This window comes from Strix aluco, chromosome 4, assembly GCF_031877795.1.
Source record: "Strix aluco isolate bStrAlu1 chromosome 4, bStrAlu1.hap1, whole genome shotgun sequence".
Taxonomy (NCBI): Eukaryota; Metazoa; Chordata; class Aves; order Strigiformes; family Strigidae; genus Strix; species Strix aluco.
Window position 1 is genome coordinate 50,225,515 of NC_133934.1, and position 25,568 is coordinate 50,251,082.

A 25,568-nucleotide genomic window follows, 5' to 3' on the forward strand; every position below is an offset into this window, starting at 1 on the left:
ACATGCCATCAAAAAATACCAGTCTTAAATTGAGAACAGCTTCTGCCAGATAGCCTTAATTTTCTTAAATCCCAGACACTTACACCAGAAAGACTAAAAGATGGTTTGGACAAAAATTTACATCATGGATTGTAACTACAAAAAGAAAACTATCAAATTAACCTTTTCTTTAGTTCTATATCTTTACGACAAAATATTTTATTCCTCTGGTTTTAACTGACTTCGTACAGAAATAGGGAATTTGTGATCTTGCATAGAGATAAACCTCCCTGAACAATGTAATTGAAACACCTTTTTTTCATACCTCAAGAAACTCAGATGTCGGAAGTAAGGAAAGTAGCTTTTGTAAAAAGTACAACCCAGGGCTCGGTTTTGGGGCCACTCCTGTTTAACATCTTTATTGATGATCTAGATGAGGGGGTCAAATGCACCCTCAGTAAGTTTGCAGATGACACCAAGTTGGGTGGGAGTGTTGATCTGCTCGAGGGTAGGGAGGCTCTGCAGAGAGATCTGGACAGGCTGGAGCGATGGGCTAAGGCCAACTGTATGAGGTTCAATAAGGCCAAATGCCGGGTTCTGCACTTGGGCCACAACAACCCCCAGCAGCGCTACAGGCTTGGGGAGGAGTGGCTGAAGAGCTGCCAGTCAGAGAGGGACCTGGGGGTGTTGATTGACAGCCGGCTGAACATGAGCCAGCAGTGTGCCTAGGTGGCCAAGAAGGCCAATGGCATCCTGGCTTGTATCAGAAATAGCGTGGCCAGCAGGGACAGGGAAGTGATCTTACCCCTGGACTCAGCACTGGTGAGGCCGCACCTCGATGACTGTGTTCAGTTTTGGGCCCCTCACTACAAAAAGGACATTGAATTACTCGAGCGTGTCCAGAGAAGGGCAACAAAGCTGGTGAAGGGTCTGGAGCACATGTCGTACGAGGAGCGGCTGAGGGAACTGGGGTTGTTTAGTCTGGAGAAGAGGAGGCTGAGGGGAGACCTCATCGCCCTCTACAACTACCTGAAAGGAGGTTGCAGAGAGCTGGGGATGAGTCTCTTTAACCAAGTAACAAGCGATAGGACAAGAGGGAATGGCCTCAAGTTGCACCAGGGAAGGTTTAGACTGGATATTAGGAAGCATTTCTTTACAGAACGGGTTGTTAGGTGTTGGAATGGGCTGCCCAGGGAGGTGGTGGAGTCCCCATCCCTGGAGGTGTTTAAGAGTCGGGTCGACATAGCGCTGAGGGATCTGGTGTAGTTGGGAACTGTCAGTGTTAGGTTAATGGTTGGACTGGATGATCTTCAAGGTCTTTTCCAACCTAGATGATTCTGTGAATAAAATCCAGACAACCAAAGCACTGCCAGGTAATGCATATCCCTAACTACTGAATACAAATCTGGGCTCTGTCTACCCATTCAGCAATATGCAACTTCTCAAATACGAACATATTTGTCAATCACTCATTACACGTGTAGGTGGGATAACCCACACAAAGTGACAAGACTAGTACAGACCAGGTATAAATTAGGCTACAAGAATGTGACATATTTAGGATACTCAGCTTTGAGAAATGGAGTTAGGGAGTCATAAACTTGAGAATGTTTGGGTTATTTAAGCACACTGCAGTTAATCTGCTACATAAATAACCTTAACAGAGCTCACTGTGAAAAACAGGTTATTTCAAGCTAGCTAGCTAGCCCAATCAATTTGAAACTTCCTTAACTGGAAAAAAATGAACTAGTGAATTATTTTTTCAACTCCATACTAGCTTTCTGAGATAAAATCATAAAAATCACACCAAGCAAAATATGTTGGTCTCCCCACCCCCTGACTTTTTCATAGAAACACATCTCTATCCTCAACACTCTTGTACTGTTTAATTCACACAGTGAACTGTGTACATAGTAAGTATGTACAGGGAGACAATCTGCAAAAATTAAAAAAAGGCAGAGCTTACTACATAGTTCCATAAATGTTACAGACATTTCAAGATCACACATATACATATCTCAAAGCTTTGGACCACATGCTGAAATTCTGAACTACTTTTACCAAAATTCTACTTACTGAAATTCTGATGTTACTTTTACCAAAAGTCTTGTTTGATAGTCCAATGTTTTAAGTTGGGAGAAGAGAAGGAAGTCAAGAAAAGGAGACAGAAAGTCTGCATGGATGAACTAGGAGCTCCTAACAAAACTGAAACATGAAGAGACAGAAGCAGGGACAGGTGACCCAGGAGGAATCTGGAAAAACTGCCTGAGTGTGCAGCGAATGGATTAGAAAAGCCAAAGCCCAGCTGGAGTTGAAGAAGGGCTTCAACAGCAAAAAGAAGACTATGAAAAATGTGTGCCCACTGCTGAATGGGGAAAGGGACCTGGTGACAAAATACATCAAAAAAAGCTACAGTACTCAATGCCTTCCTTGTCTTGATCTTTACTGGCAAGATTTGCCTTCAGTAATCCCATATCCTTAAGAAGAAACTGGAAGTCTGGAGCAAGGAAGACTTATCCTTAGAGGAAGGGGGATCAGGTTAGGGAACATTTAAACAAACTGAGCATACATGAGTCCGTAGGGCCTGATCGGTTGCATCTCCGACTGTCAAGGCTACTCTTGTTTTTTGAAAGGTTATGGCTACTAGAAGAAGCTCCTGATGGCCAGAAGTAAGCACGTCACTCCAGTCTTCAAGAAGGATGAGCCAGGGAACTACAAGCTGGTCAGTCTCACACTGATCCCTGGCAAGGGGATGGAGTAAAACCTCCTGGAGGCCACTTCCAAACATATAGAGGCTCCAAATAGAGGGTCCAGGCAAGGCAGGTGATCCCTCACCCTCATGCTACCAGGCAGAAGGAGGGGACCAAGAGATGAGGGAGACTGGAAACAGGTCCCTGCTCAGGGAGGCAAGAAAATTCTCTCCTAACCTCCCTCACCCTCCATGGTGCCCCTTCACAATAGATTCGGGGCCCTAGAACTTTTGAATGAAGACATGGAAGAAGAGAATGAGACAAACAATGAGGAAGACCAAGGACCACCAAGGCCAGGTCACTCTAGAAATGGTATTAAAACCAGCTCTGAAAGGAACCCCAGAAGAGTCATTGTAGTGGGGGACTCCATTCTGCGGGGTGTCGAAGGCCCCATATGCAGACCAGACCCGCATCATAGGGAAGTCTGCTGCCTCCCTGGGGCCCGTGTCAAGGACCTCACAAGAAGACTCCCCTCTCTAGTCAAACCCAAGGACTACTACCCTCTTCTGGTTTTTCAGGTAGGTAGCGACGACATTAGCAGGAGAAGTATTAAATCAATGAAGAGATATTTCAGGGCCTTGGGGAAACTGATCAAGGGGTCGGGGGCACAGGTTGTGTTCTCCTCCATCCCTTCAGTTGCGGGGATGGATGAGGATGAACACCGAAGAACACAGCAGATGAATTCGTGGCTTCAAGACTGGTGTCACCGTCAGGGCTTTAGTTTTTTCGATCATGGGTTGGTATACAGGGCACCAGACCTCTGGGCGTTAGATGGGATGCACTTGTCCCAGAAGGGGAAGAGGATCTTGGGGCAGGAGTTAGCTGGGCTCATTGACAGACCTTTAAACTAAATTTGAAGGGGGAAGGGGGCAAAACACCAGCCCATCTGAAGTGCATGTATACCAATGCACACAGCATGGGTAACAAACAGGAGGAGCTTGAAGCCGTGATGAAACAGGAAAATTATGATGTTGTGGCTATCACAGAAACATGGTGGGATGCCTCCCATACTGGAGTGCACCAGTTGATGGTTACAAGCTCTTTAGAAGGGATAGACAAGGTAGGAGAGGCGGTGGGGTAGCACTGTATGTTAGGGACTGTTATGATTGACTTGAATACAAGTGCAGTGAAGACAGGGTGGAGTGTCTTTGTGTTAGAATCAGGGGGAAAGCCAACAGGGCAGATGTTGGAGTCTACTATAGGCCACCCACCCAGGACAGAGAGGTGGATGAAATATTCTATAGGCACTTGGGTGAAATCTCACGATCGCTTGCCCTTGTTCTTGTGGGGGACTTCAACTTCCCAGACATCTGCTGGAAATACAACACAGCAGAGCGTGACCAGTCCCGAAGATTCCTGGAATGTGTGGGGGACAACTTCCTAACACAGCTGGTGAGAGAACCAACCAGAGAAGGTGCCCTGCTGGATCTCCTCCTTGTGAACAGAGAAGGACTGGTGGATGATGTGGTGGTTGGAGGACGACTAGGGCACAGCGATCATGAAATAATAGAGTTCTCTATTCTTAGAAAGGCCAGGAAAGGGCTAAGAAGGACTGACATCCTGGACTTCCATAGGGCTGACTTTGTCTTGTTTAGGCACCAGCTTGACAGGATCCCTTGGGAGACGGTCCTGAAGGGTATAGGGGTCCAGGAAGGCTGGGCGCTCTTTAAGAAGGAAGTGTTTATGGCTCAGGAGCAGGCAGTCCGCAGGTGCTCTAAGAGGAGCAGGCGGCAGAGAAGACCACCCTGGCTGAACAGGGAGCTTTGGCTGCAACTCAAGGAGAAAAGGAGAGTTTACAGCCTTTGGAAGAAGGGTCTAGCCACTCACAGTGATTACAAAGAGGCTGTGAGGCTATGCAGGGCAGAAATCAGGAGGTCTAAAGCCCGGCTGGAAATTAATCTGGCTTCAGCAATCAGGGACAACAAGAAATGTTTCTGTAAGTATGTCAGTAGCAAAAGAAAGACCAGGGAGAGCCTCCATCCCCTGCTAGATGCTGAAGGAAACTTGGTAGCAAGTGATGAGGAAAAGGCTGAGGGGCTTAATGCCTTCTTTGCCCCAGTCTTTAATAACAACACTAGTTGTATTGAGGGAATCCAGCCTCCTCAGCCAGATGATAGAGACTGGGAGAACGACCCCACCACAATCCAGGAGAGAGTCAGTGACCTACTGCATCACACAGACACACACAAGTCTATGGGACCGGATGGGATACACCCGAGGGTGCTGAAGGAGCTGGCTGGGGTGCTCGCCAAGCCGCTTTCCATCATTTACCAGCAGTCCTGGCTGACCGGGGAGGTCCCGACAGATTGGAAATTGGCCAATGTGACACCCATCTATAAGAAGGGTCGGAAGGATGATCCGGGAAATTACAGGCCTGTCAGCTTGACTTCGGTACCCGGGAAGCTGATGGAGCAGCTCATCCTGAGTACCATCTTACAACACATGCGGGACAACCAGGGGATCAGGCCCAGGCAGCATGGGTTTATGAAAGGCAGGTCCTGCTTGACAAACCTGATCTCCTTCTACCACAGGGCCACCTGCTTATTGGATGAGGGAAAGGCTGTGGATGTTGTTTACCTTGACTTTAGTAAGGCCTTTGACACCGTTTCCCACAGCGTTCTCCTGGCAAAACTGGCTGCTCAAGGCTTAGATGATCGCACGCTTTGCTGGGTAAAAACTGGCTGGATGGCCGGGCCCAAAGAGTTGTGGTGAACGGAATTAAATCCAGTTGGCGGCCGGTCACGAGTGGTGTCCCCCAGGGCTCAGTTTTGGGGCCACTCCTGTTTAACATCTTTATTGATGATCTAGATGAGGGGATCAAATGCACCCTCAGTAAGTTTGCAGATGACACCAAGCTGGGTGGGAATGTTGATCTGCTCGAGGGTAGGGAGGCTCTGCAGAGAGATCTGGACAGGCTGGAGCGATGGGCTAAGGCCAACTGTAGGAGTTTCAATAAGGCCAAATGCCGGGTGCTGCACTTGGGCCACAACAACCCCCAGCAGCGCTACAGGCTTGGGGAGGAGTGGCTGGAGAGCTGCCAGTCAGAGAGGGACCTGGGGGTGTTGACTGACAGCCAGCTGAACATGAGCCAGCAGTGTGCCCAGGTGGCCAAGAAGGCCAGTGGTATCCTGGCTTGTATCAGAAATAGCGTGGCCAGCAGGGACAGGGAAGGGATCTTACCCCTGGACTCGGCACTGGTGAGGCCGCACCTCGATGACTGTGTTCAGTTTTGGGCCCCTCACTACAAAAAGGACATTGAATTACTCGAGCGTGTCCAGAGAAGGGCAACGAAGCTGGTGAAGGGTCTGGAGCACATGTCGTACGAGGAGCGGCTGAGGGAACTGGGGTTGTTTAGTCTGGAGAAGAGGAGGCTGAGGGGAGACCTCATCGCCCTCTACAACTACCTGAGAGGAGGTTGCAGAGAACTGAGGATGAGTCTCTTTAACCAAGTAACAAGCGATAGGACAAGATGTAATGGCCTCAAGTTGCACTCAGGAAGGTTTAGACTGGATATTAGGAAGCATTTCTTTACAGAACGGGTTGTTAGGCGTTGGAATGGGCTGCCCAGGGAGGTGGTGGAGTCCCCATCCCTGGAGGTGTTTAAGAGTCGGGTTGACATAGCGCTGAGAGATCTGGTGTAGTTGGGAACTGGCAGTGTTAGGTTAATGGTTGGACTGGATGATCTTCAAGGTCCTTTCCAACCTAGATGATTCTGTGATTCTGTGATATTAAGGAGAAAGTGGTGACTGGGAAGAGTCAGCATGAATTTATGAAGGGGAAATCAAGCCTTCTACAATAAGATGACTGGCTCGATGGATAAATGGAAAGCAGTTATTATTTATCTTGCAAGGCTTTTGACACTGTCTCTTGTACAACATCCTCACAGACTCTCAAAATTATCTTCAAAATTATGAAGAACGCACTGGATAAGCGAACAGTGAGGTGGACCAAAAACTAGTTAAAATGCTGGGCTCAAAGCATTGTGATCAGCAATGCAAAGTCCAGTCCGAGGCCAGTGATGTGTGACCAATACTGTTTAATATTTTCATTAACGACCTAGATTATGAGATGGAATGCATCCTCATGCAAGTTCGTGGATGGTACAAAATTGGGAGTAGCTGATAGACTGTGCTGCCATTCAGAGCGATCTTGACAGCCTGAAGAGAAAGGCAAACAGGAACCTCATGAAGTTCAATAACAAATGTAACACCCTGTGCCTGGAGGGGAATAACCCCAGGCACAAGTGCACACTGGGGACTGACTGGCTGGAAAGCAGCTTTGCAGGAAAGAACCTGACAGTCCTTGTGAACAAAAAACTGACCATGAGACAGCAATATGCCCTTGTGATGAAGATGACCCACAGCCTCCTGGGCTACATTAAGAACAGTATTGCTAGCAGGTTGGTGTGGGGGTATCCTTCCCCTTTACTCACTACTGGTAAGATGCATCTAGAGTGCTGGGCTCCCTGGTACAAGAAACACACTGACATACTGGAGCAAGTCCAGCAAAGGCCCACAAAGATGATTACAGGATGGGAGCATCTATCATATGAGAAGAGGCTGAGAGAGCTGGGACTGTTCAACCTAAAGAGAAGCCTCAGGCAGGATCTTATCCATGCGTGCAAACAGCTACTGAGAAGCAGCAAAGAAGATGGAGCCAAACTCTTCCAAATGGTGCCCAATGAAAGGACAAGAAGCAATGGGTCACAAATTGAAATCCAGGACGTTCCAACTGGACATCATTAAAAAAAAAAAAAAAGGCAAACAAAGACCATACACTTTTCTACTCTATGGGTGGTCAAACACTGGAATAGTGTTGCTCAGAGAGGGTGCGCCATCTCCAGCTTTGGAGATAGTCATCCAACTGGACACGTCCCTGAGCAACCTGCTCTAGCTGACCCTGCTCTGAGCAGGTGAGTGAGTTCAACAGTACCATCTCCAGAGGTACCTGCCAGTCTCGGCCATTCTGTGATTCTGTGAAGAGACAGGAAGAAGGAAGAGACTAGGCAGGAACTATCAACTACAATGTAGGCTTAGTTTTAAGCCAAAAGTGAGTAACCCTCCTCATACCAGACATTTTGCTCATACCTGGATACATCAGTTGCAAAGGTAAACTGATGATGTTGTTACTTCATGAGGGATTAAAAGCTAATAAGACTATTAGCTACACAATTTATCTAATAGTGCTTGTTTGGCTTATTTTATTTTACATACTTGAATCAACTAAATTTGATTTGGTGATCAGACAGTAAGTCACAAACAAATCATGTTAATGTTGCTGCTGTTGTTTTAGACAGAAAGCAAGTTCTATCCCAATGAGAACAGAAAATATTGAAGACTTCTTTCCTAGATGTCTACATTCTTGACTGGAGCTGTCTGCAAAAAAATAAATCCAAGTCTGTGTCTTGCTGCAGAGCAATTTTTTCCTCAAAACATATAGTACAGAGAGAACAGGTCTGAAGTAGTGTGGCTACCCAATAGCCATTCAAGAGCAGACCCAGAAGCTCATCTCCCTTTCAATTTTCACACTGAGGTAAAACCATGAGTGCCAGATTGGATGTTAAGGCTTAAATGCCACACAAGGTCTGGACTCCCTTTCTTCCTTCCATGTCTATCACCAAGAGTTACCAGAAGCAGCTGTTCCATACCAGTTAAATTCTAGAAATAAGATTTATAGGAACACCTTAGGAAGATGTACCAATAATTATCATCTCTTCTTACCATCCCTCCCTTTAACCTTCCACAGATCTGTCCTCCTAATCAGGTATTTATACCACGCTCCATTGCATTTGAACTCATAAGCAAGAATGAGTCAAAACAACCCACACTGAATGACTAGATAAAAACTAAAATTTTCAGCCACAAGTAGACTTCATTGAGTTTAAAATAAAAATCAAGATCCATTTGGTATTGTGTTCAGTGAAAGAACTTCTGTTTTAAAAACCATCGTGGTACATCAGGCCTTTCTCTCATTTTGGTCCTTCACAATTTTTTCTTAACCTAAAGGTCAGTTACAACACTTAAGTCCCCAAATGGGTGATGCACTTTTCAAAGCCTACTCCTCAACTTTGCATGAATGTTTTTAATGGCAACTAGAAATCATTTTAATATATGAAAGAGCTGTTACAGCATAATTATCTGTCCTAGCGTATAGACATCTGTCCCAAAACCAAAGATAAAATATTTATTTTCTGTTAAGTTAATGTGGGGTACAGCACAGAAAGACTGAAGAGGTCAAATGTGTCTCCACTTACTTCTTTCCTTTTGTTACGGGGCTTTGGTCTCACATATGTGAGAGCCTTATATCAGATCCACTAGATGGTGCAATCCATCTTCTCCATTAAATGTGTTTGAAGTTTATACACATAAGTACTTAATTTTTAAAGAGGAAAAAGTCAAACTTAGCCGGCTAATCAAGGAAAGGTTTATTACTGGAAGAACAAGGTACCAAAGAGAATGCTGGGGTTAAGGAAGATCTAGGCTTGAAATTCACATATTTTAGCAGCCAACATTTCCATTTTTCAGAGAAATATGATTTCACCCAATTTTATAAATGAGGTTCAACAAAATTTTTATCACATGAAAAAAAACAAGTAATCAGAACAGCATGCTTTAAGTTATTCAAGTAACATCATCAGGGAAATAATCAATCCAATAGGGGCTTAAGCAGATTTACTGACAAATAAGAATGGCATTCAGCAGCATGATGGTATTCAAAACAACCTAAAATCCGTCTTAAGTACTTCAGAGGTAAAAACAGTACCCGCTAAGAATAGAATCCCATAGCTATATTCTGATATCTCCCTTGTTACCTATAACCTTGACCTAAAGCTGGTTAGCTTTTCATTTCTGATTCCAATTCCCAGTCCTGGTAAGGGATTAAGTCAAGATACAGAGATAGAAAAAATTACTGTCAGGTAAGGAGGTGAACTATCTCCGTGACAGACTACAGCCTTGATCTGTATCGCAGCCAAATTTTATTTCATCCTTCACCAAGTCCCCAAATGCTTGAGGTCTGCTGAATCACTGAAGAAGATTCTATACTGCTTATTACTTTCTTGGTAAGTGACTATTTACCATGAAGAATTGTGTGCACTGCCAAGACAAGTCCTCAACTAGAAAGCAGGGTACAGTGTTTTACCGGCCTCTCAGAAAATGGAACAGGTGCAGTGCTTTCTGCTTGGCAGGCTCAGTAAAAATTAGTAGACCTTCAAAAAGTAATTTATTAGTCCTCTCCTGGCAGCTTTTGGTGGACTTTTATTCTCAGCATTTCCTATTTTTTTCTCCTCAAAAAAGGTGTTCTTTTTACAGGGCAATGAAGACTGTTAATTCACATATTCTGCAACACTTGAAAATGTAGCTTCCTACAGCCTACCAAAAAAAAAAAAAAAATTCACCAACATCAATGACATATTTTGCAAAGGATAACCCCTAAAATTCAAAGAAAAATGTATTTTTTTCTTCAAAGCAACATAAATTGCACCCTAATACATTATAGAATTGATATCAAACTCCATTTCTTCTCCACTTTATGAAAATAGCTCTACCAACAGCAACAAGGAGCTACAAAACAATATCAACTTTGCTAAAATTAGTGTAGTATTTTTGACTGAATGTTTTCCTTATGGGAATTTTCCATTTGGAAAAAAAAAATCCTCATAGAAACATGTCTGCCATGATGAAATGTTGCCTAAAAGGTCACTGCTTTTTTGATGATATGTCAGCCTAGCACAACAAAAATATTTTGGTTCTTCATTTCACTTAAGAATTTCAAGAATTTTCAGAAATACCTATTTCTTGCTTAATAATCTGCATAATGTAAATAGAAAGTATGGAATGAAAAGATGGAAAGTTAGCCTAGAAACTTACTCAATTATATGGAGTTACTACTGACAGTACATTTAATAGTATCTTTACACAGAGACCATCCATAATGCTTTTGCCCGTTACTATTTTGTGTCATGCTTGCATACATCACTGACCTTATGGAGTGCAGGAGCCATTACTGGCACCAAAAATCCATTGTAAATGTAATTCACAAGCTGGTTACGTATCAAGGGATGTGCCACCTAAGAGGGTGGGGGAGAGAAAGACACAGAACAGTTCCAGTGAGATTTAAAACAAGGCAGGGCACAGACGACTATTATCCACTACCAAAACCCTTTCCCATTTAACAAGACATTTGCCCTTCTCACCAGCATTTGCTATGATTCAGGTTCTCAAAGATTTTTCCTTTCTCAAATAAGTACGCAAACTATGTTTAATTACAGTAAACCTGCCACATTTAGAGAACAGGGCTTTTCAATCTCCCTGCATGCTGACAAAGATGAATGGACAGAATAGTGTGTATACCCATGCATCAGAGGAAGATTTGAGATTCTAAATTTAGCTCCTGCAACCTTGTCAGGGTCATTTGAAGGTAGATTTGCCATTGTTAATTTGTCCTTTTACAAGCAGAACAGCTGTTTTCCTATCGTTTAAGAGTAGGTAAACCAAAGCACTCTCTAGCTATGGGACAAGAACATACTGTTCACATGCCCTTCTCCCAACCACTGTAAAACAGAAATGCAAACAAAACCTACATTATTCATTCAATAGGTTGGTTAGGAGCTTTAAAACATGAACTGTTATTAGAAGCCAAAACCTTACTTTTATAATGAAGCATTCCTTTTGTTTTCACAAAGAAAACATATCAATTCATGCATTTAAAAGAAATTTGATAAATACAAAAAAGAAATTCCATTCAGAAGCATTCTAAGTTAATATATTCTGTTTGAAGTTCAGATAGAGACTGGAATGTCACAGCCTACATGTGGCCACAAATACATTCTCCCACTTGCATTTCTTTCCAGACTTCCTTTAATTTGTAACCCTTACTTTGGAAAGGGGAAGAAAAAGGGTTGCCCTTCCTATGCTGTGATCCAGGGAAAAAGTAGTAAATAGCAAGAGCTCTTGGCCATACTGTGCCTTTCTAATCTCTGGCCAAAGTTTGTGTGTCAACATAGAACAAGTCACACCATGAAGGCCATTCCATGCACAGAGCAAGAATTCCTGCAGTAACTGAGCTTTCAATTCAGCTGAAGAAAGACTATAAAGACACCATCAAGGAGCAGTCAGAAACTGCTCTTTCTGCATGTCAGCTGGAGATCCTTAACTATTTTGAGTTTATTTGAAAAATGGTTTTAAAATAATATGTTGTTCTTTTAATTTATCTGCTGTGACCTTTGTATCATTTTTTAGAAGGTATCAAATACGACCTCCTGCAACTGTAGATCTGTACAAAAATTCTGCTTAGACACCAAAATGAATGTTGTCTCCTCTTCACATTTAAACATGTACGTTAAAAATCTTGTATATTGCATTTAAAGAATGACAGCTACTATTATTTTCACTTGTTCAATGCTTTAAGTCAATCAGTTGCTTTACTGTATTTCGCACATATCTCACTAAAACATATCTTTTATTTAACAGTAAATGTGACTAAATTTTCAATCCTATTCAGCACATTTCTTCAAGTAACACATAAATCCACAGTTTCTGTAGAATTTAAGGGATCAAGGACAGAAAAAAAATTGTAATCAAGAAATAATCATTAAGAACAGAGAGTGGATTCAGAACAGGCCAGTTTAAAATTAATTTATGTTTCTAGGAAGATACCTAAATTCTGCTTGGGAGGCTTTCTTTACGCAGTATTCGCCAACAGGCAAAAGAGACTATTTTCTTTTGTACGCTATTATGAGAGCTTAGACAAACACAGAATGTTTTTCAGTGCTTAAATATATAAAGACTGCATTTTCCCACATGTAAAGGCATTCAATTTACTTTTAGTATCAACAGTACTATTAAAATGCAATAAACTTTTTTTTTTAAAAAACAGAAAATCCTCCCAATTACACAATGAAATGTCAAGCCGCCACACAAACCTATTGCTTTCATTTGAAACGTTTGTCACCTGAAAACCAAAACCATTAATTCAGCCTTATCACCAGGACAAACAGCACAAAACATTTGTTTTATAAGCAACTTATTTCAGCGTAATTTTAAAAGTCCATGCATTAATAAAAGTACATAAACTCTATAGTTTACAAAATTCTGCAGAATATATAAAAAACTACTACTTCAAAAGGAGAGGCCAACTCTGCTCCATTACCTGTATCACAGCATTGCAAAATTCAAGGGAATTCATGAATTGTACAAGGGCTGGTGACAAGAGCCAGTCATCTTTCAGCAGACAGTGCCACTCTTCTCCTTTTTCTTCCAGCTTTGTAGGCAAAGATGAATAGAGGCCACTGAGTCCTGTTGCTAGCACCTGTATTTCAAAAACAGGAGAGAAATAAGTTAAACTTTCCAACTGTCCATCTTCTTGAATGACAATGCCACAAATGGTTTCTCTTACTAGTTTTAGTAACATAAGACAGAGTCGAGATTAATTTCATTTCCTATCGAAGGAGTCCTGTGGCAGAAAGACATGAATATTTTAAAGAGCCTTCCATACAATATCCTTCTTTCAAGAGCTGGTATTTAGGAGAAAGTGATGGAGAAAATCAGGTTGTCTTGTATTTTTTTTAATACAAAGTTCTAATTACTTTTTAAATACTTCTAAAATCATTTTACACTTTCCTCCAGTCCCTTTCCAGAAGCAGCCATCACTGTCATATCTACAGCTTGTCTTTCGTTGGCGATTTGAATGTTACTGCTTACACATGCCTATACAAAGTGATTTCACTCAGAAATATGAGTGCTCCATCAACAAAAATGAAGTTCAGCCTCATGTAGACCGCAGATAGTGTTGACTTTCTTTCCTAGGCACTTGAACTGAGCTGAATCCACTTAAAAAAAATTCCAACTGTTCATAATTTCTCATTTTACTTTCTTATTTATTTGAAAGAGGGAAGGGAAGAAATAAAATGCCTGAAATAAGCTACTGTATAGGCATTGTTTCCAGTGATATTAAGGCTTACAGATGGTTTATGTGGAATATATCACTGAAGCATAAGGTTGTATTTTTAGTTACAATTTTAGAAGTATATTTCCAAAAGGGTTTTTTAAATTTTACTGAATATATCTGGAATATTGGTAGTTTCAGACCAAGTTTTTAATTATTAAAATTATTTGAAGCTGGAAATTTTCTAAATATTATTTACAACTCATCCTTCTGATATGATTTTATATGACTTCAGGATAATTTTTAAGATGATCCTCATTTTAATGGGAACATTAAGACTCAGCCTGATGGAAATCTTTTGAATTTTCATTCAACAGGCTTTTGTAAGAATTTTTCCTCTTTCTAAAAAGAGCCACTTGGCATCTACAGGGATAGACCGTCAAAGCTCTGATGAAACAGAACTGTTTTATCTATTAGAAAACAGTTGACAATGTGCAGGTCAAAGACCAAGGGTTCACAGAAGGGGATTCAGGTTTTGATCATACGCAAGCGTAAACAATTATAATTGCTAACCCATCCAGTCAGACAAAGACTATCTTTCTGAATGCTCTCCATTCATAAATCACATAATTTTCAAAGATGGATTTATTCTGCCGTACATAATTAAGCCGAATATTAAGGAGCAGGGGGAAATACTGTGGAAGATTCACTGCTTTAGCACACTGTGCTGTACAAGTAGCTATATAAAGAAAGGTGCCAGAGATACGTTAAAAAACTAAGAAGCTAAAGCCATTGAGCAAAGCTTTATTTGTACAATGACATTCTTCTATAACCAGAATCTTTTTTGCTTTTTCTCTCTCTCATGGTAGAAGAGCTCAAAGCAAAAAGTTAGGAAGATCTTACAAGGCCTATAGAACTACCTATACGTAACCCACACACACACTTACACTCACAAACTCAGGCTTCAGATGACTCTAGGAAGGAAAAAATTCTGAAGTGAGAACTTGAGTTTCTTTTGTGTTGCAACCTGTTAATTAATGCATACTTGATTTTCCATTGTCCGCTTAAAATTTAATTGTTATTCATAAACACACACTTACCCTCTCAGAAAGCAAGGTGATTTTCAGAGCTGTGTACTATCCACATTTCTCCATCATATAGAAGTTTAGTCCTTAAGCACAAGGAACCGACCTTGAACAAAACATACTACTCTCCACTAAAAGGAGCAGTGAACTCACAATCAGTCAATGTCTTGAAGTGACGAATTCTTTAGTTTGTCTGACTTACAGAAGTAAGTAGTGACAGATGTAGTTGCTAAAGTCTGTACAGTTTAAAAAGCTGTTATTTTTGCTGCAAAGTACAACACAAATGGCTCTATGAAATTAAGTTTCTAAAGCACTGAGACAGAGAGTAGCCACTGGAAGCACTTTCATCTCTTTAGGAAAACAACCTTTGAAAATTTTCATAGAAATATATGGTACAAACAGTATTACCATTTGAAGTTACTAACAGAGCTCTTTACATTCTATAAGTAGGCATATGAAACAATGCACATATACAGACTACATTATGGAGTTTTAATCAGTAAAATTATAAACATTAATAAAAAACCTGAAAGGGAAGAAAATGAATGAGTTCACATCCTGGAATGGCAAAATTGGTTTTATTTTTTGTTTTACCCAGAGCAGTGTCCTTTTAAACTTCTCCCAACATTTGTCATGTCAACCCTCATGCTCATCTACTTTTACAAGCATCTCCAGCAGTTTCTTTCTCACCAGAGACTCATGAGTCTCTCTGCAAACCAATCTCCTTGATTTATTTACTTTGACTCACGGAAGACACTGACTACGTGATTTAATCTCAGACTCATTATATGATTAAAATGTGTTGTTAATATATAATCAATTCCCTTTAATAATTCCCTTTCCTCCCACATCTATAGTCTTTCTATCTCTGTGCAGCCTCAACTTTTCAAGGACATTGCAGAGCCATACAACTCCTCCTACTTTAATACTTGCTTTCCTAAACTGTGCAGCACTTACAAAGTTTTATGGAGAGACTTTAAGATGCTATCCTGCCCAAAATTCGTTAGAAACATTTTTTTTTCTTATTATAATGCTGAACAGACAATATCTTCTATCAGATTCAGAAAACTTTCAGGTCAAAACATGAAAAAAATGATATGGCAGAAAAATCTCTGTAAAATCAGAAAACTTTGCCCAATGGTTTGTCTATACATTCTGCGTTAAAACATTTGTCAGTGATGTATCTTACTGCAGTCTGTCCCCTTCCTTCTTTATAGTTTATTCACCTACAGTTCTGAATACTATGGACAACCTAGGTTTAAAAAGCTGCCAACAAAAGTTACCTCAAAAACCAGTATCAAGAAAGCCCTCAGGTTCACTTTGGCACAGATCCAACACTGATTCAGATGTATGAAGCAGCAGAGATTTATGGCCAGACCCCATCCCAGAACATGTCTATACCACGCAATAAGGCACAGTGAAGAAAACCCAATACACTACCAACCAACTCAGTCCCAGAACCAGAGATAGCATCAACGCTATCCAAACGCCACTCCTATCAGCACAGGACTGCACTAGGTGTTTTGCAGGGTAGCTGAGGCCACATCTGCACTGATTTGAGTTTTATACAGCAATGTCACTGACACCTGCCGTCTTCCCCCAGAACAAAACATGTTCGTTCAGCTCATCACACTCAAATTCAGAAAATGTTTTGCGAGTGAGCTAATTCTATGGCATTGCATTAAAGTTTTATTCTAGACTTAGGCCAGTCTCATTACTGTTCAGAAAAGTCTGATTTTGGCACATTTTGACAAGAAGTCTTCCTAATTAGAGTGATTGTCAATCATGGCTCCCTGCTGTTCGAAGGTTAATATAGCTGGCTTTTATCTTCAGTGTAAAAAGGGTGCTTTTTTTTTTTAATTAATTGGAAGATGTAATTATGGAAGTTATAGCATGAATCCAATAATGGTATCTGTCTCAGGGACAGTTTGAGAATCAAGTTCATATTCTTTAGCAGCATCTATTAAACAAGGTCAAGTGGAGTCTCTCAGCATAAGCAATTCGATGCAGTATTTACAACTGACAGAGGAAACCATTTAGAAATTTTGTTTTGGAACTTGTAGGCCTCCTCCAGCCTGCAAACCTGGCTCTGCCCTACTGCTCAAAGGATGTAGCAATCTCAGAGTAAATAGAAACCTATGGCTGGAATAGCTGTCATGCACTAATGCTTAAGGCAGGGATTCTAGTGTTCTCTGCTCTGAAGCTCTCTGCTGTAGTAGCTGTGTGTAAGGCTCCCCTTCACTTCATTTGTTCTGGAATTTATTAAACTAAAATGCAAGCCACACAGAAGATAAAAATATCAGTCCAAAAACTGGCACACAAGAACAACTTTTCTACAGATGATATTCTGTTTCGAACCCATCCATTGCAGATCTCAAACCGGTTTTTGTGGTAAGGCATGAAGAAGCAGGCGTTGTCCATTCTGCTTCAGCTTTAAAACTGCAGTAGGGCAACTTGCTTTGTTAAATTAGATTATTTATTTGTTTAACAGCAAAGGTTTTCTATTCATGTAGTAAGACAGATTTTCCAGACACAACACTACTACCAAGTTTTGTTACAGAGTACAACACAGCAAGATGGTGGTTTGCTTGAGGTGGCCATAGAAACATCCAATTCTGTGACAAAGAGCAAGTCTCCCTTTTATCTTGCAAAAATACTGCATTTTTATAAATACATTATTTGCACACTTATTTTTTGAACTGTTGAACTGATGTTATAACGTGGCAAGCACAGCCCAGTTCAGGTAGCGCTGCCACCAGAAACAATATCAGAACACCCTGTCCCCATTTCTCACTCCCGCCACCCTCAGAATCTCATAGAGGCCTCACAGTGAGACAGCACAGGTTTCCCGCCCACCAAGTTCTGCTATAACTTCCATCAGTTTCCCAATTCAATTCACTGTGTGACTGTAAAAACACTTGTGCTGGCCCGGCCCAAAAGCACAAGACATTGGTATAGAAACAAGGAGCAAGACCATGTTTGGTAGTAGGGCTGGTTTAAGCGGTATTACAGTTTGTGAAATCGCTGTTAGCAGAAACAAATGTCTTACAACACATCAACGACAGAAAAGGATGAGAAGAATACAGGGGAGACAGTTTAGCATTGAAGATCAATCAAAACAAGAACAACTTACTGGACAAAAATAGGTGTTTTCTGCTATGTGGTTTGCAACAACGTTGTTTTCTGCAGACAGAGACATTATGAAAAGCAGTGCATCACGGGCCTGTTGGCCTACTGTTCCTTCTCGGTGGATGAAGGGAATCAGCAATGAAAATATGAGAAAATTGGCAGCTCCTTGGTCCTCGCTGGTATGGAAGAACAGTTCTAAAATGGAGGGATCTTTGGCTATTATAGAGCAGAGCTGGTTCAAGAGGATGACCAACTCTGTTTCCACTGTTGAAGTGGCTGTTCCTGAGCAGGAACTCAGTAACATCATCAAAGGCTTCAAGATGGGCTTGTGATGCAGCAAAGGCTGATGAGACTGAGTAACTAGCATTTCATACATTTTGAGTTGCTCAATTTTTGTTTCATCGGTGAACTCTCGCCGTAAGCTCCAAAGAAAAAGCTTCTCCATGATGTTTTCTGAGACCACAAATTCCAGAATAGGCCCCATTGAGGCATCCTTTGCTTGCTCCTCAATTAATAAGAACAGCATGTGCTCCACATAATTCTGAACAGTGCTGGCCTCATCAGGTGAAATTGCTCCGTACTTTGCCTGAGTGTTTTTCAAAGGATCATGCTTCTCTAAGATCTTCAGAACCTAAACAAAGGCAGATCAGTTATTTGAATGCATTTTTTAAAAATATGCACTTACCCCTATATGGAAAAAGACATCAAAATTGCTGAACAGAATAAATGCAAACTCTTTTTATGCTTTTAGTTTTTGTCTGTCAAACTTTCTAAATTTAAAATATTTGGCATGTACAAGGCCAAAACGTAATGCTTTCGTTCACTTTTTTTTTTCATAAGCATCTAGATTAGCCCCTTGTCCTATTGCTGAAAACTTGGGGTTCTCTGAAGTATGGATAAACTAGATTCCCTTAGTCTTCAGAAAGTGAGTTTCAATGATTGAAATAAGTCTGTCACAGAGGACCGAAATCAAAAGGCATGCTCTACAGCCAGAGTAACTGTGCTCAGGAGTATCAAGATCATGAGATGATTTGCAGTAAGACTAGCAGAAGCCCACAGAGTTGACCTTTCCTTGCTTATATGATACCAAATGGCCACTGATGCCCACATACCCTTGCAACATTCAATACAGATTTAGGATTGAGTAACAGTTGTCATCCCAGCCCTTATACCCCGGGATTAAATTCCGTTCTGCACACAATGAATGAAGCTCATTGTGAAACAACCATTGGCTTTAGCCTTTTTGTGGAGAATAATTGCCACAAAAGTACAAAGGAGCAGCAGGTCCCCTAACACAACAGCATCACTAGAGTTAAGTGAGAAAAGGTGACTCTTGAGCAATGGCTCCTCTGACTCTGGAAACATCTCAGGAACACCACCATTTGTCTGGCTTGCTTCTCGGAATAGCTAAATAACAGCAAAAGTAGCAGCACAGAAATCAATTTCACATAAACAGTTAGTTATTCGTATTACTGCAGCAAATAAGACCTTATATTACAGTGCTCAGAGCAAAACATCTTTGCCTAAAAGCAATTATAATTCTGATGACATGTAAACAATTTTTAGAATATGCTCAAGTACATAATCTACATCTATCCATAATAAACAATGCTGCATACACCTTTGCACCATGTGTCTAATATTCTTCACAAAAGATAAGCAAGCCTTACCCTGCACAAGGAAAGAAAGCACAGATGTTTGCAACAGGGTACAAGTCACAGTGAATCACTAGGAAAGCCACTTAGAAGATCTAGGCCTTCCATAAGATATTACCATGCTCCACCGCTTCCCATTTAGATGCAAATCTGGAGTTCAAAGTGTGATTAGTAAAGCCTAACCATACCTTGAAAGGTCAATTACCTTTGCGTTTTAAAAACACTTCAGTGTTATCTACTACGTGCTCCATGAAAGACATTTGTTCCTGAGCAATTCAGGATTATCTCAATAGAAAGAATGAAGCGAACTCCTATTAATGCAGCCTACTTCAAATCAATACAACTAATTAACATTACCTGTGCCCAGTGTGTTCTAAACACTATCATGCATGTTTCTGGGTCAACACCCTGCAGGCTCGGAGCCTGCCGATTTTTGCTGATACTGGTTCCAGAGGACATTATAAATTTTCCAAACGTCAAGCCAACTAAGCCATGATGGATTTCTTTTTTAAATCCTGTAGTTAGTTATAGATGTTCAAGCATCATGATGAGATTGACACTGTGTTTTGAGCTTTGGTATCCACAGAAATCTGTTTAAAAAACAAAACAAAAACCACACATATACCTATGCACATCAAGTTATAGTGTATAACAAAAAAGAACATACTTAAAGAGAACACTAAAATCTTTTTTCTTTTAATTCAGTTTGAGGATAGAATTTTTTAAAGCATGCTATATGGGACCATCTTCTCAAACTTTTCCTCATGATAATAGTTTCTAGTGCTCAAGCTTTTGACATCAGTGACAGAATTAAGGTGCTACTGAAACAAGCGTTAACAGAAGCTCATGCAATAAACATTGTTAGTTTTTCGTTATGACGTTTTTGCCATCTGACCATGTCTCTCTTCAGTGTTACTCAGTAACTAACATTGTATAGACTATACAGGTGAAGAAAGCACAGGTTATTTCTCTATTTTTTTAAAAACAACTTTTCCATGAATAGATATAACTACAAATACTTAAAGTTTTCTGCCAGAAAGCATATCATAAACAGTTGAAAACAGCTGTAGAACACCATATGGGAGCAGAAGGATGTACCTGTATCAGTAACAAAGTAACCAAAACCAAACAGCACAACAGATAAAACAACAGAAAAATCCAAAGCCAAATAAATTGAGATGTCATATTCAAGGACTAAAGGACTATGAAAATAAGACCAAACATTGAAACATGCTTTTCATCCATTATTTAATATCCTAGATATCTGAGTATCAAAGTACTTGCACACACCTGCAGGGCAACGTTAAAATGAAACAAAGACAGATAGCTTCCAGATAGTTGTGAGGCTTAAATGAACATATTATACCCTCAAGCACCGATATCTAAGTTTTTTTATCATTACCAACTTAAGTAGTTACCACTGTATGTTAAGTGCACAGCTTCTGGTGACTTTTGCTTACAGCTCTGAGAGCTCAACATTTCCACCAAAAACCACTCAGAAAACAAGATGTATGCTTAGAGACCATTTAGAAAAAGCCTGCTCCAAGTAGTTTGACTAATACCATACCTAATAATCCAAAGGAATATTTAATTGACCTATTCTTCACATCACATGTCTACTTCCTGACAGTTCCCTCTTTGTCAGCCCTCTTCTTCAAACAAAAATCTTCCAATTTCGGTAAAAGTTTAACAGACTCTTCCAGGCAAAAGTGTCCTTCACTGCATGGCCTTGATTCACCCTTTGAGCAGATCTGTCCTGTGCATGAAGTGAAGCAAGCAGCTTTGGAAAAACTAATGTGATCGGGTAATTAAAGATGGTATCATAAGGTGCAGCAAGAGAACTTAATTAACACAAAGCAGAGGCAAGCTCAATTCCAGAATTTAAGAGTTGCTTGACTTTACAACTTAGAGGTTGTTTCAGTGTAGACTTTGCATGTTATTTAAGAATTTAAATAAATGAAATTGATATTACACATCTAGATATCACACGACAAATTCAGTCAGCAGTACAGCAGTATGATACCAAGAGTAGAATCAGAAACTGCAGATCAGCCTGTTCCATTATTTAAACTAGTAAACAACAATAAGGGAGATTATGACTTTCTTCAAGAATGCTGATAAAAATCAAAGATCAGTGAGGTAAGACTCTTGAGATGCATGCAGAGCTCTAGGATGTACCACACACAGGCAATCCGAAACTATTTAACCCCTTACCCTCTCTTTTCCTCTAATCCATTCTAATTCTCTGTCCTCCCTAGCCTTTGCAATTTCCTTTTTTCCTCATGCATCTTTCCTATCCCAGCCTCAGACTCTACTCCACAAACTTCAAGACAACACTCATTCCCTCTGCATCAGACAGACCCTTCTTTAAATAACTACTTCTATCTTGTAGCTCTCTAAACATACTTTTGTGGAGTAGAGGTTCCATACTGGTGCTTCAGTCATTACAGATTCCTGAAATATTGCTCTACTTCTCTGAAGCTATGAAAAGACCTACAGTAAACAGAAATGGTATATCTCCCACCACACATTCAAAATACAGCAAGATGCCAAGAGATCCAGCGACAGAGCCACTGTTACATTTGTGTGTCCAGCTGGAAATCTCACTTTCCACAAAAGTGCTAGCTAGTTATTGACATTTGTGTAAGAATTTATAACCACCACTATGTTACTGAACACTCAAGTCCTGCCTCTGTTAACAGCTTACTGTCTAAGCAGATGCCTGCTACAGTCTGCACTTGTTGTATGGACATCTTTTCCCACACAAGGATATCCTAAGTTTAGCCACCATATATAAAGAACAGATATAGCCCCTGTGAAAGAAGGCTTAGAGACAAGTAGGTGTCCCCTCAACTCCTGCATAAAGTCCCCTAAGGTCCTATCTGTGCAAGATATTTAAGAGCTTCTTGCTCTTTCCAAGTTCTGATTTGGGCACACTCAAATTACAACACTGGGAGTTCTCAGATAAACAGGTCATTAAAAACTGCTAGCATCTTGATTCAAATCAGATCTTTTTCAGAGTTAGATGACACTAGATCAGAAGAGCAAGGGCTTCCAGTGTTGCTACCTCTAGAAAGGTCTATGCTACCAACCACAGAAAACTTTCAGGAAGGTTTCCTCTAGCTGGTGTTGCATGCATCCTGCCTGGTCCATTTACTATATTTGTTACTACAGGCGCAAACATTACCCCATTTCTTGATAAGAGCTTTGGAAGTATGTGATTGACAAACTGTAAAATAGCAAATTCATCTCCAGCATTTATGTACTCTAAAACCTGCACCTAACAGTATACTGCACGTACAAACAATCACAAGATTAAAGCCACTCACATCTTTAGTAACAAAGAATCACTAAAAAAATCATTTGTCCCTTGGTGACAGACAGTAACATCTCAGTAAAATTCAGTCTAACAGTTCTTTCTGAATATTCACTCCTACTGCACAAAGTCATCATAAACACACTGTACAAAGCATCATATGAAGAATAAAAAATACCAGATTTAAATTATTAGCTGAAAACAACTTGTCTGCAGCAAACATTAAGTTGCCAAGGGCTAAGTTCACTTGCATCTAGCCCAGCTATCAGATCAGAAATCTAAGAGTAGTAAAAGAGCACAGACATTATCCTCACAGTGGCCAATACCATGGCTTTTTATTCAACTCTAATTTAAAAGTAACGAGAGGGCAACAAGCAGACCATGCAATAATATTTCTAAGATCAAATCAATTCCCTTAAGGAAGCAAATATTTCCAGCTTGGAAAGCATCTTGGGATGCTGGGATTTCCTTAGTAATACAAAACACTAATAGATTGTGTAGGCTTCAAAGACTTCAAACTCTGTAGTAGTGTTTCAATAAGTATACAAAGCTTTTGACAACTTAAGTGGTCACAGAGTAGATTCTAAAAACAGCATACCTATTTGAAAAAGGAAAGTAATTGAATTGGAAGAGATACTATCTTTTAAGATACATATCAATCTACAGTTAGCATGCTCCAGTTATAGCAGTAGTAGAACGAATACATTCATTATATTTGTGGTAAGCAGATTTTGTTACTAGATCAGTAGGTTTTCTTGATTATTTTGCAAGACTAAACATGCCACAGTAACTGCAACATCACATTATTCCCTGTGAAGTAAAACTAACTCCAATTAAACAGGACAAATAACCTGACCGTATTGAGTCCAAATGTGAGAAAATAAATTAATTTATAAAACACTGATCCATGGAGAAAGGGGTAGAAGTGAACTTGGGTGACACTAAGAACAAAACTAACCATTTATTTTAATCGGCTCATAGCTAAAATTTTACAATTTAACCTTTCCTCTATGCTAAATCCTGATCAAGGTGTAACTCCACCATGTGATAGTTCTGCCAAGTGCAGACACACATCTCCTCCAGTCCATTCAAAATTCTACTTCCAAAAAAACACTGCTCTGTTTAATACTTTGACCCTGCCACACAATAACAGAACCTTCTTAGCAGGTAAATCTTTCCGTAATTCAACCCCATGTTATCTATCAGTCATTTAACCCTATTACAAGGCCAAGTCCACTTACATATGCCTTCCAGAGCCATTTCAATTGTCTATACTCACAACACTTCTGTCTCACATCCCTCCTCTCCTACACGAGGTACCTGGCCCTACCACCAAGGGTTTATATATTTAACAAACCCCACGGGGAACAAGAAGCACCAGCGTACACATCACACACATGAGCAACTGAGGTTCAGGGAGACAAGTCACTATCTCTGCTAAGATCTTCCTATATTCTCTATGTAACTGGACAACAGCTTTTGAAATTAGGCAACTAATTTTCACCTACATAAACTTTGTTGGTTTCATATTAAATACCTTTCAATGTGGGCTTGGTTAGCTGGTTGGGGTTTTTTTCCCCTGCAAATCTGGTCAACTGGACAAGAACCTGTCTCTCCCTAAGCAGCAGCAGAGTAAGTTATACAGTCACATACATAGGTCTATAACCATCTCTCTTCAGTGAAGAGGATGGGAGGAAGAGAGCAGAAAACTTTAGCACAATTCAGCCTATTTCCATTTTAAAAAAAAAAAAAAAAAAAAAAAAAAATCAGCAGTCTACAACTGTGCTGGGTAGCTTTAGATGAATTATGAGATTGAGTCCCAGTCATTGGACTCGTGGAGGATATCTGCTTTCAGTTTTCGTTCAGAAGTCTGTAAATCATCAACAACTTTTACACAGCTGATTGCAGGGCTGAACTCCCCAATCAACAGAAGTACTTACTTTACTGCAAAGTACACTGGAAGAACAGCCTAGCAGAGAATCCCTTGTGAAGTCTGCTCCCACTGGCTTGTCTCTTTTCAGAAGTTTCACTTTTGAATTAAAAAAATAGCACAGAAGCTTGCAGGGTTGGGGCTTCCCAGGCAATGCACAACATGCAGGCAAAAGATACGCTGCCTAATACAGTAAGGTAGACACAAAATAGGCTGCAAGGCTCTGCATCTCATCTTCTCTTGAAATGCTAAAATGCTGTGTTCTCCAACAGTTCTCAAACAAAAGTGTACCTCTGTTATCAGATACTGCATGCTTTTGCTCTACTGGCCAGAGCTTGCCACCCTGTCAGTCCAGGTACACAAGAGACAACTGAGAGATGGATAAGAAGCCTCGATGGCAGAGAAAGAAACAGCATATATCAAAACATTTTCATGGATCAGTATATCATAAAGGGGCTTGAAATTAGACAACTTCAAAGAAGCAGAGGGAAATTATATGGTCTTATGCATAGCTATGCAATCATGTCTCTGTAGTCTCTGATAAGTGTACGAGGGAGGGTTGGAGAAAAAATGAGTGGCAAATTTTAGCATGCCTCAACTTTGTTCCAACTTAAAAGGGACATTGTTCAGGGTTTGTTTATTTTTGATTGAAAAGAAAGCCTTCTGCATAAATTTGTCAGCTTTTCTTTAGGTACTGTGATCAGGGAAAGGGTTTAAATTTTATTAACAAGAGCGTTTCAAAGGAAGACATCAATCCTTTGAAAGGAAAGGATTCATCCCGCTTCTGGTACATTTTGCTACAAAAGCAAAGCCTATAGAGAACAGCCACATCCCCACCCA

The 25,568-nt window shown here is 40.4% G+C and overlaps 1 protein-coding gene across 1 annotated transcript in view; it reads right to left on the minus strand.

Moving 5' to 3' along the window:
• Positions 1-25,568, minus strand: part of FHIP1A (FHF complex subunit HOOK interacting protein 1A) — a 96,681-nt gene that overhangs the window by 23,602 nt on the left and 47,511 nt on the right. The window contains exons 4-7 of the mRNA XM_074823031.1: positions 19,840-20,072; positions 17,832-18,458; positions 12,879-13,037; positions 10,711-10,797 (exon numbers count right to left, since the gene is read on the minus strand). Coding sequence (XP_074679132.1) covers positions 10,711-10,797; positions 12,879-13,037; positions 17,832-18,458; positions 19,840-19,941 — 975 coding nt within the window. The 5' untranslated portion in view covers positions 19,942-20,072. The remainder of the gene's footprint in view (positions 1-10,710; positions 10,798-12,878; positions 13,038-17,831; positions 18,459-19,839; positions 20,073-25,568) is intronic.